General features: G+C 35.9%; 1 protein-coding gene across 1 annotated transcript in view; it reads left to right on the forward strand.

Moving 5' to 3' along the window:
• The first annotated feature begins 18034 nt into the window (after positions 1 to 18034).
• The window catches only part of LOC145678545 (angiotensin-converting enzyme-like), a 91847-nt gene continuing 83123 nt past the window's right edge, over positions 18035 to 26758 (forward strand). The window contains exon 1 of the mRNA XM_081748825.1: positions 18035 to 18466. Coding sequence (XP_081604951.1) covers positions 18233 to 18466 — 234 coding nt within the window. The 5' untranslated portion in view covers positions 18035 to 18232. The remainder of the gene's footprint in view (positions 18467 to 26758) is intronic.

Here is a 26758-nt window from a genome sequence, read left to right on the forward strand (position 1 = left end):
AATAGGGAACTTTTTATACTTTTTATTTTAAAAATAAAGCATATCCTAAGTATTTTTCATCTTTGTATTATAAACGTAAATTAAAACCTAAAGTAGATAGGCCTTACTTTCTTAAGAAAGTTAATTCTACAGAAGAGCTCCTTCTCATTTTCTATTTTTTCTTTCTTTCTTTTCTTTTCTTTCTTTCTTTCTTTCTTTTTTCTTTTCTTTTTTTGCAATCCGCTCTTACCTTGATTTGACTTCGAAAGACCGCCCCTCCCAAACAATCATCCTGGATCCGCCCGTGGATGATAGACATTTTAGTAAAATATGCCCTCTATCGCTGAAATAAATTCCTGTCAAGCTTTCGATCGCTGAAATAAATTTCTGTCTACGGCCCTGCAAAACAGTGACGATTTTAGGGAGTGATCAGTTAGTAATGCCTCCCTGGAGCAACGACACTTCCCCAGAAGTCATATCTCCGATAATTCAGAATGTGATTTGTGCATCATCACTTTTCACTCTCAGTGTCTTGAAACGCACCAAAAAGGAACTGTTCTGAAGTATTTACTGGTTCTCCCTATGACCCCACTTCAATATGACCAACCTTGGACATATACACATCTGAAATATCACCTTTTATGTCAGTGATCCCGAAAACTATCCATTCGACACAAATATAGGATATTTTCGATTCTTTATTCCTGTCACCGTCCCATTGTCAACTCGAAGCCAACCAAGGCTTATTTTGGACTTACGCAGCATCCACAGTGTCACTTTTCATCTTTGCATATGAATTCGACACTAATTTCGTTCGTATTTGACTACTTTTACATGTCACCTTCACCTCTTGGTAGGGATTTTTTCAGTATCTCGCCCCCACAACTATGGAGAAATTTCAACCAACTAAGTATAATTATAAATTATCATCTGAAACACAACAGTACGGGTGATCTTTTTCGCAGAGGAATTCGTTAACTACTGTTTCAATATCAATGTATTGGCTTCTTTTGCTGTCCATGCTGAAGATTGCCAAAGGGCTAAACATCATCTGCACTATTGTGCAATGAATATAGGTTTTAGTGGTTTAATTTACTGAATACTCGTTTAGTTGTTGCTCTCGTCACAGAAAAAGTGATATACAGTTATAAAAGAAAAATAAAATGAAATATCTACTCTTTACGTCCCACGATTATGCCGACTACGCTAATGGAGAGAGTAATGGTGAGAAATAAATGAAATTCTTTAATGAAAAAGTGGGAGGAAACGGGAGAAACCCGAGGACACTCAGGCACACGGTGTTTGTCCATGATAAAGTTCATTCTTCGTGAGCTGGGATCGAACCAAGGACCCCATGCACCATAGGTAAAGTTATAAAAGAATGGGCGTCTAAACAAACACAGAACACTACTATCAATGAGAGTTATATAAGATTAGATTTTTAGTTATTTCATTCTAAGTTAAAATTTCAATCAATCTTGTTCTTCATTAATGTTCGAAAACTTAAAGTTGTTGCTGCAAGGACGTGATAAATCTTTTCAGTAGACTTCGCAGTCCCCTCCACAGCTTCTTTTTCATGTAATGCTAAAGTAGTCTCATTTTAGACATCGAGGAAAAATAGTGGAATTACGAATTTTCAATGGGCCCCGTTTTACTCTGGGCTCCCTCAACGCTCTGCCGTTAGTTACGTCACTGTTCAGGATGCATGATGCAGCTTCTGCTTTTAGGAATACTTTCTAAGGCAGTACGAGTTTTTTTTAACTGCTGTGTGAATTAAGTTGTATTTGCTAGAAGTGTAGGTTAAAGGAAACTAAAGATCCTACACTCAAACACAAAATAATCTCTTTCGAAACTCTAATGGAAAATGAAACGAATCGTCCTAAACATGTTACGCTTTTGAAGAGAAAAAGAGCAAAGCAGTAGTTGCACATACGCTTAATGGTGTTTCTTGGATACAAATTTATAACTTACAAAAGTCATGTTCACGTCATGATTTGATAGATGAAGGGTTAGTAAAAGGAATTCTTACGCTGGTGGTCGTGGGTTCGAATCTCTGCTCTTCTTGTTACTTTTTTCTCTTAGCTACACTTAGTTTGTGCATTCAAAATCTCGAAGTTTGGTTTGGATTATTTATGAAAGGAGGTAGAGAATTAATTGTAGTCGAAATTAGTTTCAAATATGAGATTATAATTACATATTTTGTCTTTAACTTATTACGTATCAATTTTATATCAAATTTTCCAGTCTTTATTTAATTCACCTTGCGGTGTAATACAATGAACGTTTGCAGAGCGACGTTAGTCGGACAAAAGTACTATATTCCATTGTTACTCTAATATACCTAGGTATTTGTTCATATATTTATAAATTGTTTACTAAGTAAAAACTTATGGCGGTTCACATTATGTGTCATATAATAGACCGTACGAAGGCGGAGATAGCAAAAGGCGTATTGCAAATATCCCTGGTGATAAAAAGTAGGGGTCTTCTTCACTAGATTCGAACCACTGTTACAGGCGGTTTTGGTTTACATAGCAAGCATAATACCACTCGGCCACTAAGTCTCGCACGTTAGCCTCTTTATTAATGCAGAACATACTGAGACACTTACATTCACTGGTGTCGCGTAATGTATTTCATAAAATTTTGTTAATAAGTGAGTCGAATTAGGTAGCCCTCGAGAGGGCTGATAGTGTTGTGGGCGAGCATTTATTAATAGTGTGTATAGTCCCCTTGGGACTCGATTACAGCTGCCATACGCCGTGGCATTGAATCCACCGGGCGAGAGATATAGCGTTGGGTGCAACAGATCGACCACGCATCTTCAACCCGCTCCCAAAGATCATTAGATGTTCGTGAAGGATTGTTCGACCAGGTTTCCCGCAATGTTCTTGCAACAGAGGCCCACATATTTGCAATAGGGTTCAGATCTGCTCCATGAGGAACCCAGTCAAGTATTTCGACATCAGGTTACCTCTGCAACCATGTCTGAACCACATTTGAATTATGTATCGAGCTATTGTCCTGTTGCAAATATAATATGCCGTCACCTACATGAGCTTTTATTTCCGGAAGCGTTTCATCCAGATGTTCCACATACTTGTGGGCGTTTAGGCGACCAGGAATCCTGTAGATTCCTCCGAAATTTGCAGCCTTGCATATCCATGCCCAACAGTGCACAGTTACATGTCCCATTCGACCAGAACGGGAAACGTATTCAGAGGCATACCTTTTTCCAGGGGGGCGGTAAACACGCTTCGGCCCGAAGTTTGCACTGGAAAATATTTTTTCGTCTGTGAAAACGACCTCGTCCCACACACGTGCAATATTTAACTGTGCAAACGCCAGACGGTCAACCATGTGGTCTTCTGTTAGTCGCTCCTTAACAACTGCCCTGTATGATCTCAAACCAAAGCATTTGAGTCTACGACGGACAGTCGTAACATCCTGGGAAATTGGTTTCGTCTCGTAACTGTCGGGCAGACATGAAAGGGTGCTCACGGCATTGGGCAATTACACTCTGGTCTTCTTCGGCAGAGGAAACTCTTTGTCGCCCATTTCCTCTTTTACGTTTTACATCTCCTGTTTCCTCATATCTCCTCCACCACCTCCGTGCTATAGCACGGTTAACGCCATATCTCGCGCCTGCCTCGCTATAGTTCATGCCCGCATGCTCAATTAAAGCAATCACGCTGCTTTTAACAGAAGCTTCGTAGTGAGCCATTTTCACACCAGAAGCAAAATGATAGTTTTGCTTAGGTGTTTGAACGGAACATGCTTCATGTGACGTCGCGTAACAAAGCGAAGTTTCCTCTCATTGCTGTAGACGATATCGTACGCCCTCTGCTGGGTGTTTCGTGACGGAAAAAGTGCTTTTAAGCAGTTCATGGCGACCGCTTTGAAATCAAATGTAAAGTATGAGAATTAAATTTGTCATATCTGTAGTTTTGTGTAAAGACAAAACAAAATTGGAAACCAAAGGTTTAAGAACAACTCAGATTATTAATATAAAACAAGTCAAAGATTATTAACTTGTATTATCATACAAGAAATGCGAGAATTTTGAAACAAAGAAAAATAACTTAGAAATTTGCAACTGAAGACAAAAAAAAACTAACTTAAACACACTAAAGGGTATGAGTAGGGGGATTAATGGGGACGTCAGCAATGATGCTATATGTCCCCGTCTCGATTAACGCGAGGGATGGATTTTACCATTTCACTTTGACGGAATAACGTAGAGCATGGAGAGGAGGGGGAAGATACATAACAGCTATAAATATAAAAATAAAAGTGACAATGTTCGGTGATGAATAACTCTTGAACTACCCGATCGTTCTCAACCACATTTTGAACATAGATGAAATTCGAACCTGGAAAGCTTTTTGTTATTTCATTTTGATATTAGAACTTGCGGAAGAGGAGGGTAGGGTAAATATATGAAAATGAATAAAACTTAATAACTCTTGAACAATCCGACTGATCCCAATCAATCAAACATTCAATATAGATAAGGTTCGGACCTGGCATGTTTTCATTTTTTGCCTTGACGGCACAATGTAGGGGGGGAAGGGGGAACTATGTAAAAAAAATAAAAATAAAAATGCTGTCTTGGTGACTTCATCACGCTTAAACCACCGAACTGATCTTAATCAAATTATCAACATAGATGAGGTTGGGACCTGGGGTGGTTTTTGTCATATCCCATTGATGGTAGAACGTAGGGTAGGAGGAGGGGAGGGGAGATATCTATAAAAATGAATAAAACTTAACAACTCTTGAACCACCTGACCGATCTCGATCTAATTTTCAACATAGACGGCGTTCGGGCCTAGAAACTTTTGTTTTAATATTTTCACCATGACGGTAGAAGATAGGAGAGGATAAGAGAAGGGGAGATTAATATATAAAAATAAATAAAACAACTCTTGAGCCATCCAACAGATTTAGATCAAATTTTCAACGTACATGACATTCGGGCCTAGGATAATTTTTTGTCATACCGTGCCCCCAACATGGAGAGCGGAGAGGGATACATAAAATCATCGAAAATGACCAATATCAAAGAGTGCTTTAGTAATAGTAAAACCATAACATATTACTATTTTCGGTAAACGGCTCCTGAACGGGACATGTTATCATCTCCATGATCTTCAAATACACTCTTAATAATTAGTCAGGTTTCTAGCCTCAGCAAGCCATTATCGCACTTCACATCTCTCAACAACTGGCGTTTCATGGTTGAATGAATTTTCTCTTTTTCCTGAAATTAGCATTGCAACCTTCTTTCTTAAGATAAAAAATTGTAAATCTAAACAGAATAAGGAGATATCACTAATAAATTTAATTTCGAGAGTACACTAAGTAATACGAAATATATCGCACATAATATTATTAACTTCCTAGTAATGATAGGAGACAAGACTTGAAACTTAAGGCTTTTATAAGATTCAGGAGTAGTAGTTAACTCTTGCGAGTGACATCTTTCTGGACTATCTTCTCAAACGTGAATCAGTTTTATCAAAAACGACTCAGGAGATTTGCTTATATTTCATAAGTAAATATTTAAATCTAATAACCCAAGAATAATGTGTAAAACAAATTCTTATATAAAAAATATGCAGGAAAGGTAATTTCCTGTTACGGCTGTTTCTCTCTCTCTCTCTCTCTCTCTCTCTCTTTAATATGGCATGCGATTTTATTGATACTTCCTTCAACTTGCAGAAATAACTCTGTTTGGGATTGCGATGCATCAAGTTTACGTGAGGTAAAAGGAGTAAATTCTACCCGATGTTGCACGTTTGAACATGCTCATACAAAATAATTTTCCAGTGAAACCTACCGAATAAATTATTCGATTTTATTAAAATATTTTTACAGTTATCTTCTTTATCGCATTCAAACAATCCTCACTTGTTGCGATTGAAAATAGTAGGGTAAACGGGAACAAATACCCCAGACTTTGAGATTTCCATATTTTAAATAATATAATAAGAAAATAATTTTCTATGAAGACGTTCGCCAAAATTGCTAGATTTTGACATAATAAAGAGTATAGTTTGTTTATGGCTTAACAAACATTACAATGCATGTAGTTAAAATAGATCAAGACCCCCTTATTCTCCCGATATTCTTAAAGTTATTTCCACGATAACTTTCGTGAAAAGTATTCGCTTTTGAACAACGTAGTATATATATATTGCTTGCGATTTAAATTAGTGAAGAATGGGGATAATCCTAGGTTTCCGCTGGAACTTGAAAGTCTCTAAAATGGTAACTTTCGTAAAAAAAAAAAAAAATGCAATATGTGCATTATAGTATATTATTTCTGATGCCTCAAATTTCCACAATTTCCTTGAGTTTAAAATTTTCTCACTGGAAAATTATTTTGTATGAGCATGTTCAAACGTGCAACATCGGGTAGAATTTACTCCTTTTACCTCACGTAAACTTGATGCATCGCAATCCCAAACAGAGTTATTTCTGCAAGTTGAAGGAAGTATCAATAAAATCGCATGCCGTATTAAAGAGAGAGAGAGAGAGAGAAACAGCCGTAACAGGAAATTACCTTTCCTGCATATTTTTTATATAAGAATTTGTTTTACACATTATTCTTGGGTTATTAGATTTAAATATTTATTTATGAAATATAAGCAGAATCTCCTGAGTCGTTTTTGATAAAACTGATTCACGTTTGAGAAGATAGTCCAGAAAGATGTCACTCGCAAGAGTTAACTACTACTCCTGAATCTTATAAAAGCCTTAAGTTTCAAGTCTTGTCTCCTATCATTACTAGGAAGTTAATAATATTATGTGCGATATACTTCGTATTACTTAGTGTACTCTCGAAATTAAATTTATTAGTGATATCTCCTTATTCTGTTAAACATTTAGATTTACAATTTTTTATCTTAAGAAAGAAGGTTGCAATGCTGATTTCAGGAAAAAGAGAAAGTTCATTCAGCCATGAAACGCCAGTTGTTGAGAGATGTGAAGTGCGATAATGGCTTGCTGAGGCTAGAAACCTGACTAATTATTGAGAGTGTATTTGAAGATCATGGAGATGATAACATGTCCCGTTCAGGAGCCGTTTACCCACTATTTTTCTTTAATTTAGCCCAGCGAAATCGGGGTGCGACTTAGATTCGAGGACGTCTTAAGTTCGAGTAGTTATCGAGAAATAATTAAAAATATTAACGTGTTATTGAATTACTTTGCTAATAATAATAATAATAATAATAATAATAATAATAATAATAATAATAATAATAATAATAATAATAATAATAATAATAATAATAATAATAATAACTATTATTATTATTAGTTGATCATTCAAATATTGAAAGATCAAAATATTCAAATACCTTAAGATAATTAAACGTGTGTTATCGCCGACTAATGATCACCAAAAATTTTAAATTTAAACAAAATATTCACACATGGTTCCGACTTGAGAACCTCCAGATTATTAGCTAGCGCCATGAGCACAGATCCACGCTCTATATGCGCTAAATGGTATGTTTTAGTATGTTTAAATTATATTTCCTTGCCCCCAGTTACAAAATTCTAAGTTAGTATTATTCGTTCTTTCAGAATTTCTTTCGATTTTTTTAAATCATATAAGTCAATAATCTTTGGCATAGTTTATATTAATAACGTGGTTGTTCTTAAACCTTTCGTTCGCTATTTGGTTTCTTCTCCACACGAAACTACAGATATGATACGTTTAATTCTCATACTTGTCATTTGGTTTCAAAGCAGTCACCATTATCTGGTAAAGCAATTTTGTTCGCCACGATTCATGAGTTTTGTAACAAAACACGTCAAGAAATGAGTTAAATGAAGGCTGCAAGAGTTTATATCAAAGTTGAGTATTGTGAGCTAGTGACAAGCATGTAATAACGTCTCGTATTTGAAAATAATGTTAGCTACTTTTAATACACTAACTGGTATTAATTTAATTCAAGCTTAAAGAATTGGAATGAACAAACTCAGTGTAGCTTAAAGAAACAAAACGTAAGAAGAACGGACGAGATTCGAACCCTGGACCACCAGTACAAAATTCCTGTTCACTAACCCCTCACCTAACAAGCCATCAACTTCTATAAGTTTTAAATTTGCAAGCAAATGATACCATTATTCGTTTGTGCAATCAATGTTTTGCTGTTTTCCTCTTCAAGAACGTAACATGTTTACGACGATTCGTTTCGTTTTCCATTAGAGCTTCTAGAGAGATGATTTGTGTTTGAGTATAGGATCTTTTGTTTCCTTTAACCGACAGTTCTAGCAAATACAACTCAATTGAAACAGCTGTAAAAAAAAACTAGTATTGTCTTAGAAAGTATTCCTAAAAGGGAGAAACTACATCGTGCACCCTGAACAGTGACGGGAGTGCGTTGAGCGAGGCCAACAGCAAAATGGGGTCCATTGAAGATTCGTAACTCCACTTTGAAGGGTTTTAATTAATTTCACACTTTTTCCTCAATGTCTAAAATGTAACTACTTAGCCTTAGATGAAAAGGAAGTTGTGAAGGACCTATAGACTGTGAAGTCTACCGAAAAGATTTATCACGTCCTTGCAGCAACTATTTCCAGCAAAAGGGAAAAAGTACATCAGACCTAAGTTTTCAGAAACGCTAAAAAACCTTCCCGAGGCGTATTTGTATTTCTTTTAACACGTGTATAACTGATTAATTGTAGCAAAAGAACTGACAAACTCTAAGACAAGAAGAAGAATCTTGCATTGTAGCACTGCAATTGGTGAGAAAAGCTTAAAAGTGGAAAAAATATTTTTATGTACTTATTCCCTTTTTCCAATCAGTGGTTCAATTATGAGCCTATATTTTTGAGGTGTTAAAAATAATAACAATAATAATAAGAAAACTTATTAACTGGTAGGTTACGCTGGACTCTTAATTGTGTATATGGAATAATGGAACGTGGGGTTATACAGAGGATTTTGGATTTCTGTTGGCGATCAATTAATCTTTACCCTAGTAGGGAATACTGGTTGGTCCGGATTTCGAACAGTAATGAAGATCAGGATTGATTGAAATTTCAACTTAGAATGAAATAAATAAAAATCTAATCTTATATAACTCTCATTGATAGTAGTGTTCCGTATTTGTTTAGACGCATATTCTTTTATAACTTTACCTATGGTGCATGGAGATGTTAGTTAGATCCCACTTCACGCTGAATGAACTTTATTATGGACAAACACCGTGTGCATGAGTGTCCTCTGGTTTCTCCCGTTTCCTCCCACTTTTTTCATTAAAGAATTTCATTTATTTCTCACCATTACTCTCTCCATTAGCATAGTCGGCATAATCGTGGGATGTAAAAATTAGATATTTCATTTCATTTTTCTTTTATAACTGTATATCACTTTTTCTGTGACGAGAGCAACATCTAAGCGAGTATTCAGTAAATTAAACCACTAAAACCTATATTCATTCCACAATAGTGCAGATGAAGTTTAGCCCTTTGGCAATCTTCAGCATGGACAGCAAAAAAAGCCAATACATTGATATTGAAACAGTAGTTAACGAATTCCTCTGCGAAAAAGATCACCCGTACTGTTGTGTTTCAGATGATAATTTATAATTATACTTAGTTGGTTGAAATTTCTCCATAGTTGTGGGGGCGAGATACTGAAAAAATCCCTACCAAGAGGTGAAGGTGACATGTAAAAGTAGTCAAATACGAACGAAATTAGTGTCGAATTCATATGCAAAGATGAAAAGTGACACTGTGGATGCTGCGTAAGTCCAAAATAAGCCTTGGTTGGCTTCGAGTTGACAATGGGACGGTGACAGGAATAAAGAATCGAAAATATCCTATATTTGTGTCGAATGGATAGTTTTCGGGATCACTGACATAAAAGGTGACATTTCAGATCTGTATATGTCCAAGGTTGGCCATATTGAAATGAGGTCATAGGGAGAACCAGTAAATACTTCAGAACAGTTCCTTTTTGGTGCGTTTCAAGACACTGAGAGTGAAAAGTGATAATGCACAAATCACATTCTGAATTATCGGAGATATGACTTCTGGGGAAGTATCGTTGCTCCAGGGAGGCATTACTAACTGATCACTCCCTAAAATCGTCACTGTTTTGCAGGGCCGTAGACAGAAATTTATTTCAGCGATCGAAAGCTTGATAGGAATTTATTTCAGCGATAGAGGGCATATTTTACTAAAATGTATATCATCCAGGGGCGGATCCAGGATGATTGTTTGGGAGGGGCGGTCGTTCGAAGTCAAATCAAGGTAAGAGCGGATTGCAAAAAAGAAGAAAGAAAAGAAAAGAAAAGAAAAGAAAAAATCAAATTTAGAAAAGGAGAAGTAGCTCTAACTTTCTTAAGAAAGTAAAGCCTATCTACTTTAGGTTTTAATTTAAGTTTATAATACAAAGATGAAAAATACTTAGGATATGTTTTATTTTTAAAATGAAAAGTATAAAAAGTTCCCTATTCTGGGGGATGTGATCGCCCGAACGCATTGCCCTGAATCCGCTCCTGCTATCATCATCTATAAAATTAGATATAATTTACAAAAAAAAGTACTGATTTCGTGGGGGCAAGAGCTCTTGATTGCAAAGGCCTGCATCCTATGTATGTCCCTGCTGCTCTGAATTGTCAAAAGCTCCTCTTCAAAGGTAAGACATAAAATATAAATAATAAACGTGTAACATAGAATACAATATAAATAGAAAATATGTTATAATTAAGAAATAGAAAATAATTATAAAATAAATTTGAAGGAAAATTTAAAAAACAATAAAACTTGAAAGTAATATATACTTTTAAAACAATTTTGCATTTATGCAGGGCTACAAACAGTGAGGAGTGCCATGTAAATTTAGTAACAAATATAATATTGGAAAATTATTTCGAATTAAACTAGCTGTGATTACATTACTTCAAACTTGAACTTGTGGAATATACAGTATGAGCGTAGCTCAAATCAAATAATCAATAAGAATGGTCTTGATTGGAAGCTCGGACCATCCACGTAAAAGTAACTTACATTAACCATTCACCTAACAGACCATGACGCACAGGGCTTGGCACTACTTTATCAGATGGTTCTATCAATTGTAACTTAATTAAAACAATAGTAACAAATTTTAAAGCTTTAAAAAGTGTCCTGAAGAAGAGGAAGTTCATTTTGCACATTGTAACTAAGCTACAAGAGGTTTACGTCCTATCTCCGTAGCGGAATGGATAAAGTCATGGTTCGATAACCACAAGGTTCGTGGTTCGAAACCCGTCGCCGAAATCAGATTTTTTAAAATCTCAGTTCTGAAGATCTTTCTCTCCTTTCGTAATCATCTGATGCTCTAAAAAGAGTTCTCCACATTAATTCGACAACTGCCTAATGTGATCGTCGCAGTTCGAAAACTTCCCTTCTTATCTTTCACAAAATCAAAATTTTCGTCATAATACGAATGCTGTCCGATCATTTTTCTCCAATTCTAAATCTGTGTATACAAATCATCCCTCTCTGTCTCCATACTTGAATCCCTCCCCCCCCTCTCTCTCTCTCTCTCTCTCTCTCTCTCTCTCTCTCTCTCTCTCTCAATGTCACCCAGGAAGTCATATGGCTTGAGATCAAACCTTCGACTCTTAAAACCAAATGTAAGCTCTTTAGCAATGTGCTATCGTAGCTCTATAGATTTGTTGTTAAAACCAGTGTCTTTTAGACTTCATTTGGGAAGGGGGGGGGGGGAGGAAGGAAGAGATTCTCCGGCGACATAAGATTTTCACTTTTTATTAGTGTATTACTATACATTTGATCAAAAAATACGTATTTATGAAGCTCATTGAATAAAACTCGTTTCTGTCCGTAGATATTTTAGAGCTCTTGGCAATTTCCATAGATTTCTTAGGGAGCATCTTACTAGCTTGCACTCTTTAAACAAAGAAAAGAATGAAACTAAAGATATTTATGAAGCTCTGGGAAGATTGTTTGACTTTCCTTTAATTTAGGCTCTTAAAAATATTTCAGAACAAACGAATGGAAGAGACTGTTTTAAAGCTATAACGTTGTAAACTTGATTCCTGTTTCTTTTTCAGCTGAATGGAAAGAGTGTACTACGTCACACACACTGCTTTAGACAAGGAGAGGTGGAGGACGGGGAGGAGTTGGAATAAATACTATAGAAGCAGCTAATCGATTGATACATGTATTGCGGGAATGCATAAGAAAACTGGGCAAGAGTTTGTTATTCATTTGGACTTAAAATTCTTGTAACACATTTTATATCGCGGAGTTTACCACGTTCTGACTCTTATCCGTATGTTTCCCCACTTCCCACAGTTTTGGAATGAAAGAAATAACTCCTATTCACCTCCAGTGGCGAAGCGTGCTGTAAAAAACTGGGTAGACAGACACAAACACACGCACATATACATACATACATACATACATATATGGATGTTATGACAATATGGTCTTGTATCCATCTTGAATAAAGAAAAACACAGCTCTTTTACAAGGCTGGCTAGAATATTTATTATAAAAAAAAAACTAGAAAAGTAACGGTTTCGGAAGTATAGCACTTCCTTCCTCAGACTACACTCTACAACTGAAATCAGAAATAAAATTATATACAATAAAGAAAGGAGATCATTAGTTATTTCTACCAATCAGTAATCACTACTCATTAAAAGTTCACTTTTCTTTTAATAGCACTACCTCCCCACCAGGGGCAAGCGTTACTGCCTTTCACTTGGCAAAATTGTTTAGTGAAAACGTAACAAACAACTATGAACTGATAACAGCCGAAAACAGCTTTCTAACAATAAAATTCGTGAAAACTAGGCCTTTGAAACATCTGCTAGAAATAAGGAGCTAAACAAAATAAAAAATTGTAAAACTTGTGACCTTTTAAAAGCATTAACAAAATGCAGAAAACCATAAGTAAATAATGAAAACATAAAAAATAAGTAAATAACTAAATATCTAAATAAATGAAGATATATAAAAGAATACATAAACCAAATAAACATTATAGTGTCCTTATATTTTATCCCTTTTCTTTCTCTGTTCTTCCTTTTTCAAAATGTCCTCCCAATCTTCATTAATACTATTACCACTATTCCAGTTCATAGCTTTATCGGCTACCTCTTTTATCCTCTTAGCTTCTTTCCACTTCCTAACCAGTTGTCTCCACTCACACTCCACTACCGTTGCTTCTTCCGAGTTCACTTCATGGCCGGTTTCACTGACGTGCTTGAAAATAGCATTAGTGTCTCTCTTCAATCTGACATCATCTTTATGTTGCTTTAAACGTTCTTGCATCCTCTTCTTGGTTTCCCCTACATACACCATATCGCACATCCCACACGGCACTTCACATATATCCGCCCTTCCTGTAAGTCTTAATACCTTCTCTCCTTAGAATTCTTCTGATCTTCTCTGTGATCACCCCTACACTTTCAATGATGTGCCATTATTTCTTCTTGTTCTCTTCTTTCTCTTTCTCTTCTCTCTCGCGGAGGAAACTTTGCAAGAGTTTGAAGATAAAGAGAAGTAGAAGTAAAAAGAAAAATAGTTAAATTAGTGAAAAACGTTCCGAAACGAGTTACAAGGCATAAGAAGAATGAAGAACAGGAAAGATATAGTGGTGGAACAGGCGGATAAGGGGGGTGCAGTAGTGGTTATGGAAAAAGGATGGTATGAAGAAAAGCTTCGGCAGTTTAATGATAGTACATACGAGGACGTAGCGGAAGCAGGGAAAGACGAAGAGTTGATAAGAAGACAGGTGATAGAAGAAGGTAAGAAGAAAGGATTCTCAAAGTTTCTTGATCGTGAAGGAAGGATACCGAAGATGAAAGATTTTCCTAAAATTCATAAGAAGGAAGTAAAACTGAGACTTGTTTTAGAGTGTAGGGGTAATTTCATGGAGGCGTTGGAGAAAGAGGTTAAAAAGATTGCGGAAGCTCTGAGAGAAGATCAGGATAGCAGGAGGGTAGTTAATTCAGCAGAAGTGAAAAAGTGATCGAATTTAGGGACTAGAAAAGAAAGACTGTCATGTTTAGTGTGGACATAAAAAGTATGTTCCCCAGCCTCAAGAGAGAAGAAATTCTCAGTGTAGTTCACAGTGTGATGAAGACAGGAAAATTGAAAACTGGGATAAGGATAGAATAAAGAAAGCATTAAGTTTTTTGTGGGACAATATTTTCTGCAAAATAAGTGACAGGATAGTGAAAATGAAAGATAGGTTAAGCATTGGTTATTGTATAAGCCCAGTAATAGCGGATCTAGTAATGAATGAATGGGAGAAAACCGTGATGGAAAAGGGTAGTGATAAATTACTAGTGTTTTGTAGGTACGTGGATGATTGTTTTGGAGTGTGGAAAGGCACTAGAAGGCAATTAGAGAGCTTTATTAGAGAATTGAATGATGAAAGGAAGGGTATTATTTTAGAGAGGGAAATAGAAGAAGATGGTGTAATAAATTTCTTAGATATGAAAGTAACGAGAACAAGGAAAGACAATTTTGTAACGCCGTGGTTCCAAAAAGACTGTGTTGCAGGCGTATACTGCAATAAGAGAAGTAATGTTGATGAGGGAACAAAGCTGAATTTCATTAGGAATATGGAAGAGAGGATTAGGATTATAAATATGGAAGAAAATCAAAAGCAGAAAGATATTGAAAGGCTATGGGAACAGCTGAAAAGGAATGGTTACGGTAACGAGGGCAGGAAAAAGAGTAGGAAGACAAGGAAGAAAAGCGAGACAGAAGAGGAAGAGAAAGAACAGGACAAGAAGAAATAATGGCACGGCATTGAAAGTGTAGGGGTGATCACAGAGAAGATCAGAAGAATTCTAAGGAGAGAAGGTATTAAGACTTACAGGAAGGGCGGAATGAAAATACTGGATATCATTAGAAAAAAGAAGATGAGAGCGTCAGCGGATTCGTGTAAAAGGGAGGTTATATGTGAAGTGCCGTGTGGGATGTGCGATATGGTGTATGTAGGGGAAACCAAGAAGAGGATGCAAGAACGTTTAAAGCAACATAAAGATGATGTCAGATTGAAGAGAGACACTAATGCTATTTTCAAGCACGTCAGTGAAACCGGCCATGAAGTGAACTCGGAAGAAGCAACGGTAGTGGAGTGTGAGTGGAGACAACTGGTTAGGAAGTGGAAAGAAGCTAAGAGGATAAAAGAGGTAGCCGATAAAGCTATGAACTGGAATAGTGGTAATAGTATTAATGATGATTGGGAGGACATTTTGAAAAAGGAAGAACAGAGAAAGAAAAGGGATAAAATATAAGGACACTATAATGTTTATTTGGTTTATGTATTCTTTTATATATCTTCATTTATTTAGATATTTAGTTATTTACTTATTTTTTATGTTTTCATTATTTACTTATGGTTTTCTGCATTTTGTTAATGCTTTTAAAAGGTCACAAGTTTTATAACATTTATTTTGTTTAGCTCCTTATTTCTAGCAGGTGTTTCAAAGGCCTAGTTTTCACGAATTTTATTGTTAGAAAGCTGTTTTCGGCTGTTATCAGTTCATAGTTGTTTGTTATGTTTTGCCAGGTGAAAGGCAGTTACGCTCTCCCCCGGTGGGGAGGTAGTGCTATTAAAAGAAAAGTTTTATTTCTGATTTCAGTTGTAGAGTGTAGTCTGAGGAAAGAAGTGCTATACTTCCGAAACCGTTACTTTTCTAGTTTATTTTTGATAATAAATATTCTAGCTAGCCTTGTAAGATAGCTGTGTTTATATATATATATATATATATATATATATATATATATATATATATATATATATATATATATATATATATATATATATATATATATATGTGTGTGTGTGTGTGTGTGTGTGTGTGTGTGTAGGGTATTTGCTTTTTACTTCTATTTTTAGTTCTGATATTTCATATTGTATAAAAGATGCTGATATACACTAATCACTATTCCAAGTAAGATGAGCCCTCATAATTCATAAATATAGTATTAATGTTTGAGTTTTCATGTTCCTTTATGTATAAAATTTTATAATTAATGAAATTTGGTGAATAGTATTTCTTCTCCCGAAGTAGAGATTTCTGCATGGTACCACATTTGCTAGAAATGAGGCATTAGTTCCCCATACCCTCTTTAGGGATAGTCATTTCTAAATATCTTAGAAATGAGCTGTAAAGTAAAAAAAAAAAAAAACGATAGAAATAAAATACCTTACAACACCTAACCTAATACCAAATAGGGCCTACCTTACCTAATACCTTACAGTCTTGTAAATGAGCTCCATACACTGTTGTTCATTTCAGCGAAAATATTAAGAACTCTTTGTTTGGATTCAGGTATTTTACAAAGTTTCCATACCAAGTTCGTCATTACAAGTGTCCGTAATTCAAGAAGTGTACATAGTTTGTCATGCTGTTCGTTAAGTAAGTTTTCACTCTTCTCAGGGTACTCAATGAATGTTTTGAAAAAACTTAAGTTGATGGAATGCTCAATACCATATTTTGCAGCTTTGCCGTCTCCCTTATGTACGCTTTGAAGTTCATTACTGAGAATATATCTCAAGTATTCGGGAAGAGAAATGTGTTGGTTACTATCGGAACATAACTTGATAAGTTCATTATTAAGCTGATCTGAGCAAAAAGTGTTAGGAAAGGTGGATATCAAGTCATTCAGTTTGCCGTATGGAAGAATGTGTTGATATATACTAAATTTTCTATAATTTATTAGTTCTACGATGACCAGATTTTTGTATTTTTCAAATCTTTCATTTGCACAATTATTGAGCGAAGAATCTAATATAAATAAAATTGAGTTTGTTTGTGTGTTTGTCTGGCTTTGTGTATGTGTGCGGCCTGGGGATCAGACGGGTGGACCGAGTTACCAAACTTTGGTCACGGGTACCTTGGTCTAGGCCCCAGACCAAGATTAAGCGTTTGTTTAAAAAAAATTCGAACCAGGTGGTCTCAGAGTGGGTTGGGGCGTTTACCGGGACATGTAAAAGTATTTGTCACTCTCGCAAAAAACATAGAAGTGATTGAATTGCCAATACATCTCAACTTTTCGTTAGGGGGGTCCTTTTTTATTCTGATGTTGGAGACACATAGGGACATACTAATGTCCGTCAAGGGTACGTTATAACAATTCAACATTTTATAGAGGGAGCTCGAAAGATGGTTTAAAATAAAAACAAATAAGAAGAAATAGCGGTCTGTTTCTTTCACTTACAAATCCAGCTTAAAATAAACAAGATAGGCAACCCTCTAAACGTAGCCAAAACAGCAAATGTCTTTTCGCAGGTACTACACAGCGCGAGTGTTTGGACTTGAACTTGTCACGTGGCTTTTCTCCTACGCTTCTATAGGTTGATGCAAATTAATGCAGCAGAGAAGTAATGTTCAACGTTTCGCGAGACACTTTGCTTTCTGTCTTTCATATGGAAGCATTAAAATAATAATAATAATAATAATAATAATAATAATAATAATAATAATAATAATATTAAAGCAGCTCAGAATAAATTATAGGAAATTTTAAGTTCAGAATCTTTAAATTACAAAATTTTAAGTTAATAATTTAGGCTTAATGGCTTAATACATATAAAATTCTAAAGGGTAGACGCTGCCTACCCTGTTTCCCTTCAAGCCTCACCACTGCTCACCTCACCGGCGATCGAACCCGAAGCATCCAGTTGGTAGGCTAGGAGGACTCTTCATCACTATTGCGCTAACGTGATTCTTTCCTCCCATGAAGCTGTACAAACGTAATACATCGTAAATACTGTGTTATATCTGTACTTATTGCTATAGCAGAATGCAAAACCTTGATTTAAATTTTGGTCAAATCTGTTGGTAATAAGATAAACACTACTTAAGGTATATTAAGTAATTTCGCTTTTTCGAGTTGAAGCGTCTGCAGTAATTTTAAGCAAGGACGTTTGCGTGTCCTGTGTTTACAATCTCGAAACCTGAGCAAACTCTTGAGGCGGCCTTTGAATGACGCTGACTTGGAAGATTTCTTAACATATACATTATATGTGCGTACGTGACCTTCGACTCTTTTCTCAGTGATTCATAATAAGAGAGAAGGTGAAGTTAAAAGTACGATAAAATCCATGGCAACAGCTCATATCCACAGGTGGGTTACGCGCTGACCGATAATTCTGTCAGTGTTAAACAAAGGATTTAGATGTGTTTTAGCATCTCCCGATATTTGTACGGAAAACTTTCTTCGCTCTAAAAGACGCGGCTAAGGACGAAGAATGGAACAAAAAGTAATTGTGTTAGGCGTGTTTATTACTTGTTTTTGTGTAGTGACAGGAATCCCTCAAAGAACTTCAGGGTTCAACGCTGAAAGTAAAGAATTATCGAGCGCAGAAGAACTTCATACTTTTATCGAGCTCCTAGAACTTGATTATAGTGATAAATGTCAAGAATACGCTAATACTACATGGGACTTTTTAGTTAAGCCGGGAAGTGTCAGTCTCACCGAACAGGTAAATATTAATTAAATTTATGATTTTCTTCTTTCTAAATAATAATAATAATAATAATAATAATAATAATAATAATAATAATAATAATAATAATAATAATAATAAATAATCCAAGGGTTGTGTGCAAATAAAGGCTCTACACTTTCTGAATTATGACATTTATGGACCCGCCGATCTACTTTACATCACCATGTTTCTTCAGGTGCCCACTGTAAAGAGGCTGGGTGGACCTTCGATCGAACGAGAAACATTTCCTGTCCCCACCGGGATTGAACCCGGGCCTCCTAGTTGGAATGAAGACGTCTTACCGACCAGTGTTTCTTTCAGAAAAAAAAAGGTTCTGGGGGCACATTTTGTATTCGGAAAGGCACATCTCTCACTCCTGGTATTTATTATTGTACGTATTATAGATGTATTATTTTGGTCTCCTCCGGGGCCACTTTCAGAGCTCTGAGGGGGGGGGGAGGTCTTCCCAAAAACATGTTCGGATGAAATATTGTTACCGACTACCCTAACGCGATTATAAAAGAAGTGTGTAGTCAAGTAAAATACAAACATTTTTTCATTTATAAGTCTAGACCAATAGATTTTTTGGTTTTAACTTAGTTTGCAAATTGATAGAGCGCTCACCTCTTTTGCGGGGGGTGGGGAGCAGTGACTCAATGGTAAAGCGTTCACCTCTGGTGTGTGGGATCCCTGGTTCGATCTAAGTTAGCGCCAAGTGGGCTTTGTGGTGAAGAAATACCGTGCGCGTGGGTTTTCTCGGATTTCTCCCGTTTCCTCTCACTTTATTTATTCCACTATTTCATTCATTTCTCATCATCACCGTTTCTATTTACCTTAATTTAAGACTTTCAAATTTCATTATATTTTCCACTGAAAAATATGTGTAATTCAACAAGGAACTAATTATATATGATAATTAGATTGAAATTCACGTAATGGCCCATGATAAACTCTTTACTACTTTATGTCGTAAAGAACAGGTTCACCAGCATTATAACAGAGCTGTGCTTAGCGTAGAAATTCTAACTCCGATTAGTGATAATTCCCAGCTTTGTTTTATTACGAGTGTAAACTTTTAGTCAGTGGAGAGGAGAGGTGCATCATGGATCAGAGTGATGACGATGAGTTTTGATGGGTCGGAATGGGCCACAATGGGTCAGAGTGGCTCATGGTTGCTGCAGGGTCGGAGTAGTTCATGGTGGATAGTTAGTCAATGGGTCGTGGGTCACAATGAGTAGTGGGTCGTGGCACAACTTTTCATTAACCCACGCCGTCTCTATCAAGTACCCCTATCCGTCTACATCAACCGGAAGTGGTGAAAATCTACGGTTTCTGGTTTCAAAATTGATGGTCATTGTGATAAAGTAGTCATAGATAGTGAGAAAATGTCTTTTTAAATGGGTTCTGTACCATATGAATAGATTTCATTTGCATTTTTATTGTTCAATTACAACCGAAAGTGGTGGAAATGTACAATTTCAGATTTCAACACTGATCACGGTAGTGAAAAAAATGTCATATATATAGAGAAGCAGGTAATATATACATGGATTCAGTGCTGCAAGAACGGGTTCTTTATCAAAAGTTATAGAGCTATTACTTCAGATTTCAGACTGAATTCACAAAGGTTTATACTACTTTCGAAGTTTATTTAGTTTCACAATGTAAAACGAAACTCATTTGTTTAAACTAAAGAATCCAGGCAAAGCGCTTAAGCTTAAATCCTTAGAAGAAATTAAGGCAAACATCCAGCGACTTGAAATTACGTGATATGTGATCGCTATTAAAATTATTCGAATAATTGTTCTGCTGTTATTCGAATATTCCATTATATGAATATTCATTTTCAATATTCGACATAATTATTCGTATCTTAACAATAGTTCGAATAATTATTCAAATAATTGTTCTAATATTTATTCGTTTAGGGATGCACACGAGACAAGATTTGTGGCTGTCTCGTCTCGAAAATGTGCTGCAAAACTGATGTCTCGACTCGAAAAATGCATATTTCTCTAATGAAAGAGCCGTGTCTCGACTCGAATTTTGTCAGGAAAATCCTGTCTCGACTCATCTCGTGCGCATCCCTATATTCGTTATTTAATTAGTTGTTGATTATTCGAATAATTGTTTGAATGTTTATTATTTATTCAAATGATTGTTTGAATAATTATTCATTATTCGAATAACTGTTCTAATATTTATTCGTTATTCAAATAATTGATCGAATAATTATTTTTATCCGAATAATTGTTCGAATAATGAATATTTGAAGAATCCATTATCCAAACATTCAAATAATGGAATATCCGAATTTTAACAGCACTAGTTGCATTGTTGCGTTGAAATAACTCCTCAGTTGTTCTCAGAACCCTGGGCAGACGTGCACCCATTTTTTTTATTTTTTATTTTATTTTATTTTATTTTATTTTTTTATTTTTTTTTGCGGGGCCAAGCTTTGGGAGAGGGGGTGATGTCCAATACTACAAGTCACTACGTCTATGTAGTATTGAACGGGTATAATTCTGTAACTGATAAGTAAGTGTAAAATACTTCCACCTATCTTTTCCAAAAAAAAAAAAAAAAAAAAAAGTAGAACTAGATTTTTTTATATATAAGAGAGAGTACAGATAAAGTGTAAGATCAAATTCTCAAGCTACCCAGAAGAGTTAACTTTCTTATTATATATATATATATATATATATATATATATATATATATATATATATATATGTTACCGTCAGAACCCGAAATTAGTTAAAACTAGAATTTCCTAGTTAAAACTAGTTTTCTCAAAGCCGTTTCGAAAGAACTAGTATTAACTAGTCAATACTAGAATTTACTATGTTAGTTAGGTAATTCTGGAATTAACGGAAAAGACTATATAATGTGAATCATATACAGTTTTTACTAGTTAAAACTAGTTCTGACCAAAATGGATAAGTTAACAGTGTTTCTGCAAGTTCGGACTTGCTCCTACTGGGAAAGTATTGTTTTGTTTTCTCTCAGTCCAGTGATGCCAGGTCTCCTGATTTCTAAGGAGATTTTCTGTTTTTTCAAGTTATCTTCTGGTCTACTGATTTTTCTTTTTTAATGTTAAAATTCTCCTGGTTTTACGCATCATCCGAGAGCTCTTTGTCAATGTAGAAACCCCGGAAGTTCTTATCTGTAGATGAAATGCACTTTGGAGCGAAAGTTTCCCTACCCATGTCATCAAGACATCTCCCAAATCATGGACTGCGAGATTTTAAACTCGGGTGTCTTGAAGTCTATATTGAAGCAGTACACCAAATTCGAGAGAGATATGTGCTCCATGAACTCTTTATGAAACATTTAGAGATGATTAGCCTATCAAATGTGATAAACAAATCGATATAATCAATTGCTCCTTTCGTATCTGACTTTCCTAATATTATAGAACAGAGTAAATTGCAACAAGTAGACGCAGAGTGGTGGTTATTGCGAAACACAGATTTGCAAACTGAAAATGATGTTTCTCTTCAAGATTTTTGCATGCTTGTCAGTAAAAAATAAATAAATAAATAAAAATTAAAAAAATAAGTATGTAGATAACCAGTAAATCTTTCCGAATTTATCCACATTTGTTATGTCTCTGCTCTTCCTTCCTCACTCAAGTGCCGCTGTACAAAGAGTGTTTCCTACCGTAAATTTGATGAAGACAAAACAAAGAAACAGACTGGGTACCGAAACTGGAAGAATTGCTACACGTACAAAAAGGCTCACTTCCAACACTTCATGCTACGGATTCCCTGTGGATCGCTCTCTCACCAGCAGAGTCAATGTTGGCAGGTACGCAGACCAAAAGGATTAGTCTTTCATTAGGAAGAATATTCATTGATGGGTTCACTGTTTGCCTTGTAAAAAATAATCTTTCTAATTAACATCTTTAGATAGTAAGTTGTGTCTCCTGGATTCTGGATAAAAATTCTCCTGATTTTTTCGAAAAATTGGTTGGCAACGCTGTCTCAGTCTGTTCGGAGCCTTTGTAAAGTGTGCAGGTGCTTCTCTCTTGTCGTGGCTACGCGTGTGTTAGTGTTTCGGGAAGTGTGAGGTGATTATTCGTTGTAATGAGTCAGTCCGATAAAGAAACAATTTTGAAGGAAAGATTCTTCAAAGAAATTATTCGTTTGGAAAATGAAAAAGACAGTCACTATAATGCAATGACCAAGGACGTTTACAGTAAACTTTTAACTGAAGTTGAAGAGGCAAAATCTGCTGCAAAGAAAACACCTTTACAGTACAGACGTTTGAAACGGTTTAATGTTTTGGAAATTGGTGAAACAAAAAAACTGGCGTCGAATAGTGAGACTGTGAAGTACTACTTACCTGCCGAGGAGATCTTTGATGCTATTGAAGCATCACATGTTGCTGTGGGACACGGAGGTCGAGATAGAATGAAAGCTGAAACTTCTAAGAAATATGCCAACGTTACGACACAAATGATAAATATTTTTCTGTCAATGTGTGAAACATGTCAACGGAAGAAAAGTATGAAAAAGAAGGGCTTTGTTTCTAAGTCAATACTTCACACAGAAATGAACAGCCGATGTCAAGTGGACCTGATAGACATGCAAGCACACCCTGATCGTAAGTTCAAGTTTATCATGGTATACGAGGATCATTTGATGAAGTTTGTCTTACTGCGAGCGCTGCAAACCAAAAGAGCTGAAGAAGTAGCCTACCAACTGACAAACATATTTTTGACATTTGGTGCCCCCTGCATTTTACATTCTGATAATGGCAGAGAGTTTGTTAATTTTGTCATCAAGGAACTAACGACACTCTGGCCTGAGTTAAAGTTAGTCAACGGAAAGCCCAGGCACAGCCAAAGCCATGGGTCAGTAGAACGGGCAAATCAAGATATAGAAAATATGCTTGCCTCGTGGATGCATGATAATAAAACAACAAACTGGTCAAATGGTCTCCGCTTTGTTCAGTTTATGAAAAATCGAGCTTATCATTCCGGAATAAAACAGACTCCATACCGTGCGGTGTTCGGCATTGAGCCAAGAGTAGGACTTACGACTTCAGCACTGTCATCAGATGTTCTCCAAAACATAAACGATGAGGACGACCTCGTGAGTATTATTGAGGACATGAATGAGCGCCTTAGTGAACATGAAACATTTGATGAAGGAGAAAATGAGGCTGATCCTAGTGCGGTAGATATCACATCATCCAGGAAAGAAGCACGTGAAAATTTGTCAAAGCAGGCCAAGAAAATGAAACGTATCTCTGATGCCACCCATCCACCTGTTGAAGTGGGAGATAATGTCATAATACCAATCCCGGAATTGGACAGAGCAAAGGCGGATTTTCGGAATGTCATTGGAGTTGTTCTAGAAAAAAATGAAGATCTGCACAAGAGTGGAACCAAGGATGGAAAGCTGGATAAATTATATTGCAGGTAAGTTTTCTGTCTTTTATGTGCTCCTTATTGATATAATTTGTATTAACGTCCTAAACAAGCTAAGGAGCTTCTAACGACGGGACCTACAGGTTAAAGTGGGACCCGAACCATTGCTCGGGTTTGTATCCAAGGCGGAAGGCTCCCAGCGGGATTTAGAGCCCGCGACCACGCCCGCAGAAGGCCTTAAACATTTTCATTTAAGGCCTTTAAGCATCTCTGGTACACGCCGGGATGGGGTACGAGATAGCATATGGGAAGGAAGTTGGTTAAGGCCTAGTTTTATAGGTACTATCACATTCTTTGATTGGTATGAGAGGGATAAAAGCTGGAAATCCTCAGTCAGGATGGTAGGCCGCTGGACGCGGACTTGCGACCTTCCGAATGCGAAGCCAGCACTTTACCAACTGATCTATGGCCGCTCGGTAATTAAGAACTATATTGTATATGTTAACGCTGTTGACTAAGCTTCCCACCACTTTCTTTTCTTTTCTTTCTTTCTTTTTCTAAGATTGTGGGAAGTTGTAGGTCACTATCACAATTTTGGATAGCAAGCAAGATAGAATTTAATAAGTCTGTGATCTGAAAGGATTATTCCTGTAAACAACTTATCTTTTTGTTTAGATTTTTGAGTAGTCAGCGTGTGACATTATTATTCACAGCTATTCAAATTTCTATACAGAAAGTAAATTGTTTACAGCGCTAATCCTTTTAGATCATAGAATTACTTAAATTCTGTCTTGCTTGCTTTCCAAAATGGTGATAGGACCTACAACTTCTCACAATCTTCAAAAAAAGGAAAAATTAATGGGGAGGAGCTTGGTCAACACACTTAACCATAGATGTTAGTGTTTTATACGTGTCTGTAATATTATTATTAACCGAAATAATGATGGATTCTTCACATCATTTTATGTCAAAATAATTTTCTGTTATAATGTCCATTATGTTTTTTCGGAACTGATTTAATAATGTGTAATCCATCTGTTGTTGTCTGCTGTGTACTAACCAGTAGATTGATAACATGTCACGAACTTGATCCCGGTAAAAGACTGTTGTTTAGCTTGTGAAACCGGTACTCGTGAAATGTGCTTTAGTGCATTGGCGTTTTTGTAGAAAATACGCAGATTAACTACCGGTGTTTCTCTGAAATACTAATTATGACGAGTGTGGAAATTGTGCGTTAAAATACATTATTATTTTGTTTTGAAAAGTCATTATTATTTTTTATATAAGTGATTCAGGATTCCCACACCATATGATTAAACAAAATGTGTCTGTTGTAGGTCTGAATTCGACATTTGCCACGAGCAGTTCCTGACACCAGTCGAAGTACCAGATACTGAAATTTCGTTGAGAACTGCAGCCAGGAAAGCAGCATTAACCCCACAAGGGTTCACACGTTGTGTGTGCAAGAAAGCATGTATTTCGAAAAGATGCTTGTGCAAGAATAAAGGTTTTCTCTGCAACTCAAAATGCCATGATAGTTTACCTTGTGGTAACAAATAGAAACATTTCAGATGTTTTAGCAATAAAAACGTTTTTCTTTGTATTTCATAATAAATATACAATATTACGTCAGTAGATTGGCTTTGGCACCACCGAATTGAATAAGTAGTAGTGCAATAGTAGTGTGTATTTTACCTTGTGCTAATATACAAAATCATTTCAGATATTTCTGCAAAACGGAAGTCTTTTCTGTGTATTTCTTAACTAGGAATGCAATGGATATACCCAATTGCAATGAAATGAGCTGAGCGAAGCGTGCTAAGTTTGCTAAGTTTGGTTGAGATCGGCCAAACGGTCTAGGAGGAAGCGTTTTTCGGTGATTATTCCTCGATGGTACATCGGATTTTTGATTTCGACCTATTTTGTCACTCAGCACGACATACTCTATCAGCGTGCTAAGTTTGGTTGAGATCGGCCAAACGGTCTAGGAGGAAGTGTTTTTCGGTGATTATTCCTCGATGGTACATCGGATTTTTGATTTCGACCTATGTTGTCACTCAGCACGACATACTCTATCAGCGTGCTAAATTTGGTTGAGATCGGCCAAACGGTCTAGGAGGAGTTCGCGGACAACCAAACGGCTAACCCGAGTATAAGAGCTTCGCTTCGCTCAGCTCAATAAATAAGTGTTTCTATAGAATTGTATTTGAACGAGAAGGATTCACATGTTATGCATGCAAGAGGGCTTATATTTCGCAAGGTACTGCAAAAACAAAGGATTTCTATGATATTGTGAGTGCCATAATACTTTTTAGAAATATATAGAAACATTTATGATGTTTGTGCAAAAGAAAAGTTATTTCTAAGTGTCTTAATAAATACATTTCTTCAGGTTTCACTAGTAATATTGTATTTTAATGAAAATAAATAGTAAACTACGCATTCTTAATAAGCGTTGTCAATTTTACAATTCACTAGTTAATACTGAGTTAATACGAAAGGCTGACGAAACTAGTTTTAACTAGGGTATTCTGGTTTCAACAGATTTCGGGTTTTGACGGTAACACATTTCAGTTAATACTAGTTTTGACTAGTAATAACACGTTTTAACTAGAAGGAAAAATAGTAAAAACTAGAACTACCTAACTAACATCGTAAATTCTAGTATTGACTAGTTAATACTAGTTCTTTCGAAGCGGCTTTGAGAAAACTAGTTTTAACTAGGAAATTCTAGTTTTACCTAATTTCGGGTTCTGACGGTAACATATATATATATATATATATATATATATATATATATATATATATATATATATATATATATATATATATATATATATATATATATATATAAAACCCATTCCAAAGTTTGGAGCCCTTAAAAGTAGCAGTATGACAACCTACCTCCC

The sequence above is a fragment of the Thermobia domestica genome, chromosome 2 (assembly GCF_964235325.1).
Source record: "Thermobia domestica chromosome 2, izTheDome1.hap1.1, whole genome shotgun sequence".
Taxonomy (NCBI): domain Eukaryota; kingdom Metazoa; phylum Arthropoda; class Insecta; order Zygentoma; family Lepismatidae; genus Thermobia; species Thermobia domestica.